General features: G+C 57.4%; 1 protein-coding gene across 1 annotated transcript in view; it reads left to right on the top strand.

The window, feature by feature from the left end:
- Positions 1-733: 733 nt before the first annotated feature.
- The window catches only part of TYK2 (tyrosine kinase 2), a 24,093-nt gene continuing 22,772 nt past the window's right edge, over positions 734-2,054 (top strand). The window contains exons 1-2 of the mRNA XM_032441724.1: positions 734-784; positions 1,520-1,670. Of these exons, the coding sequence (XP_032297615.1) occupies positions 1,523-1,670 (148 nt within the window). The 5' untranslated portion in view covers positions 734-784; positions 1,520-1,522. The remainder of the gene's footprint in view (positions 785-1,519; positions 1,671-2,054) is intronic.

Raw genomic sequence — 2,054 nt, 5'->3', positions numbered from 1 at the left:
CTGCGCGCCTCCTCCTACACCCGCCAATCCTGCAAGTCACGCTCGACTCCTCGTATCACTTTCCTATCCGTCACGGTACATAGTCGTCTGTGCTGGACTCACATTCACCCAAGTAACTCCATCGCCCCCCCCCCCCATCCCCTTAGTATCCCCCGAGATCCCCACCCCCCCATCCCGCCTCCACAGCCACCTCCATGTTCCCCCCCCCCCAACCCCAACACCACCCCCATCCCCCTTCAGGACCCCTCAGAGCCCCCATCCCCCCCCACCACCCCCCTCATTGTCCCCCCCCTCAATCCCCCTCAAGACCCCCCCCCAAACCCCCTGCCCCCCTTCCCTACAGGCCCCCCCCCCACCCCCTACCCCCCCAGGCTCACTTCACCCCCCCCCCCCCCCCTACCTGGCTTCTGTGGATCTTGTTCCTGACCACGTCGTTCTCTCCTTCCCCTGGTTTCCCGATTAGTTCTCGGTTCCGGTCTGGTCCGTTTCGTTCCGTTCCCTTCTCGCTCCGATTCGGACTGGCCGGCCATTTTCCCCCGGCCCTCCACTTCCGGTGCCCGCCTCACAAGTCCGCCCACGTCCGCGAGCTCATTGGTCCGCGAGCGCCACTTCCTGCACCAATCGGAGCTCTCGCTCCGCCCCTTCCCCAAGCCCCGCCCCGGCAGCGTTGGGACCAATGGGCAGGCTCGCCTCCCAATGGGGGTGGAGGCGGAAGCGGGAGCAGACCGAAGCTGGGTGGACCGGAAGCGGAAGCAGGACGGAGTAGAAGCGGCGGGCCGAGCCGGTGTGTGGATGGGGATGTGGGTCAGTTGAACTCGGGGGGGGGGTGGGGGGGGCTGTCAGCCTGGAGGACCCCCCCCTTATTAAACTCCCAATGCTAATCTAATCCCCTCCTTATTAACCCCAATGCTATTAATACCACCCTCATTAACACCCATTGCTGAATTACTACCCCTCCCGTCTATGACAGACCCCCCCCCTTCATTAACCCTTGGCTAATTAATACCCCCCTTCATTACCCCAATGCTAATTACTTAACCCCCCCCACCCCAGGGCATGAGAGACCCCCCCCCTTCATTTAAACCCCACAGCTAATAATTTAATACCCCCCCTATCATTAACCCCACGGCTAATTAATACCCCCCTTCATTAACCCCACGGCTAATTAATACCCTCCTTCATTAACCCCACTGCTAATAATCCCCCCCTTTCATTAACCCTTATGATCAATTATAGTACCCCCCTTCATTAACCCCAATGCTATATTATTAACCCCCCCACCTCAGCCAATTGAGAGGCCACCCCCCCCCCCCATTTCATATAACCCCACAGCTACATTAACTACCCCCCTTGCATTAACCCATGGCATATATTAATACCCCCCGTCTCATTAACCCCAATGTTAAATTATTAACCCCCCCACCCCAGGCCCTCACCCCCACCCATCATCATTAACCCCACTGCTGCTAATTAATCCCCCCCTTCATTAACCCCATGACTAATTACCCCCCCGTTCCAGGCCATGTCCCTGTTCCGGGTCACGCTGACCCCCCCCGGTGTCCCCATTGTCCTTTATGGGGGGGGGTTTGATGGCGCTGAGCAGCGATGGAGCCACGACGGAGCCGCACCGAGCGCTGAGCAGATCTGCACCCAGCTGGCACGGAGACTGGGTGAGACGGAGCCTCGTTAGGGGCTAATTAATGGGGGGGGGGGTGATCTGCAAGGACCTTTCTAGCTCATTCTGTAGTCCTTTGATCTGCAAGGACCTTTCCAACCTACCTGGGCTCCATTGATTTGTATTGCCTTGCTGAGCTGTCCATGGTCCTGTGATCTGCAAGGACCTTTCCAACCAGCCTGTAGTCTCGTGATCTGCAAGGGCCTTTCTAGCTCATTCTGTAGTCCTTTGATCTGCAAGGACCTTTCCAACCTAACCACAGTCCTTTGATTCTGAACTGTCTATGGTCCTTTGATCTGCAAGGACCTTTCTGATCTATCTGTGGTCCTTTGATCTGCAAGGACCTTTCTGATCTATCTGTGGTCCTTTGATCTGCAAG

Source organism: Coturnix japonica, unplaced genomic scaffold (assembly GCF_001577835.2).
Source record: "Coturnix japonica isolate 7356 unplaced genomic scaffold, Coturnix japonica 2.1 chrUnrandom514, whole genome shotgun sequence".
Taxonomy (NCBI): Eukaryota; Metazoa; Chordata; class Aves; order Galliformes; family Phasianidae; genus Coturnix; species Coturnix japonica.
This window is presented reverse-complemented; position numbering and strand designations above follow the sequence as displayed.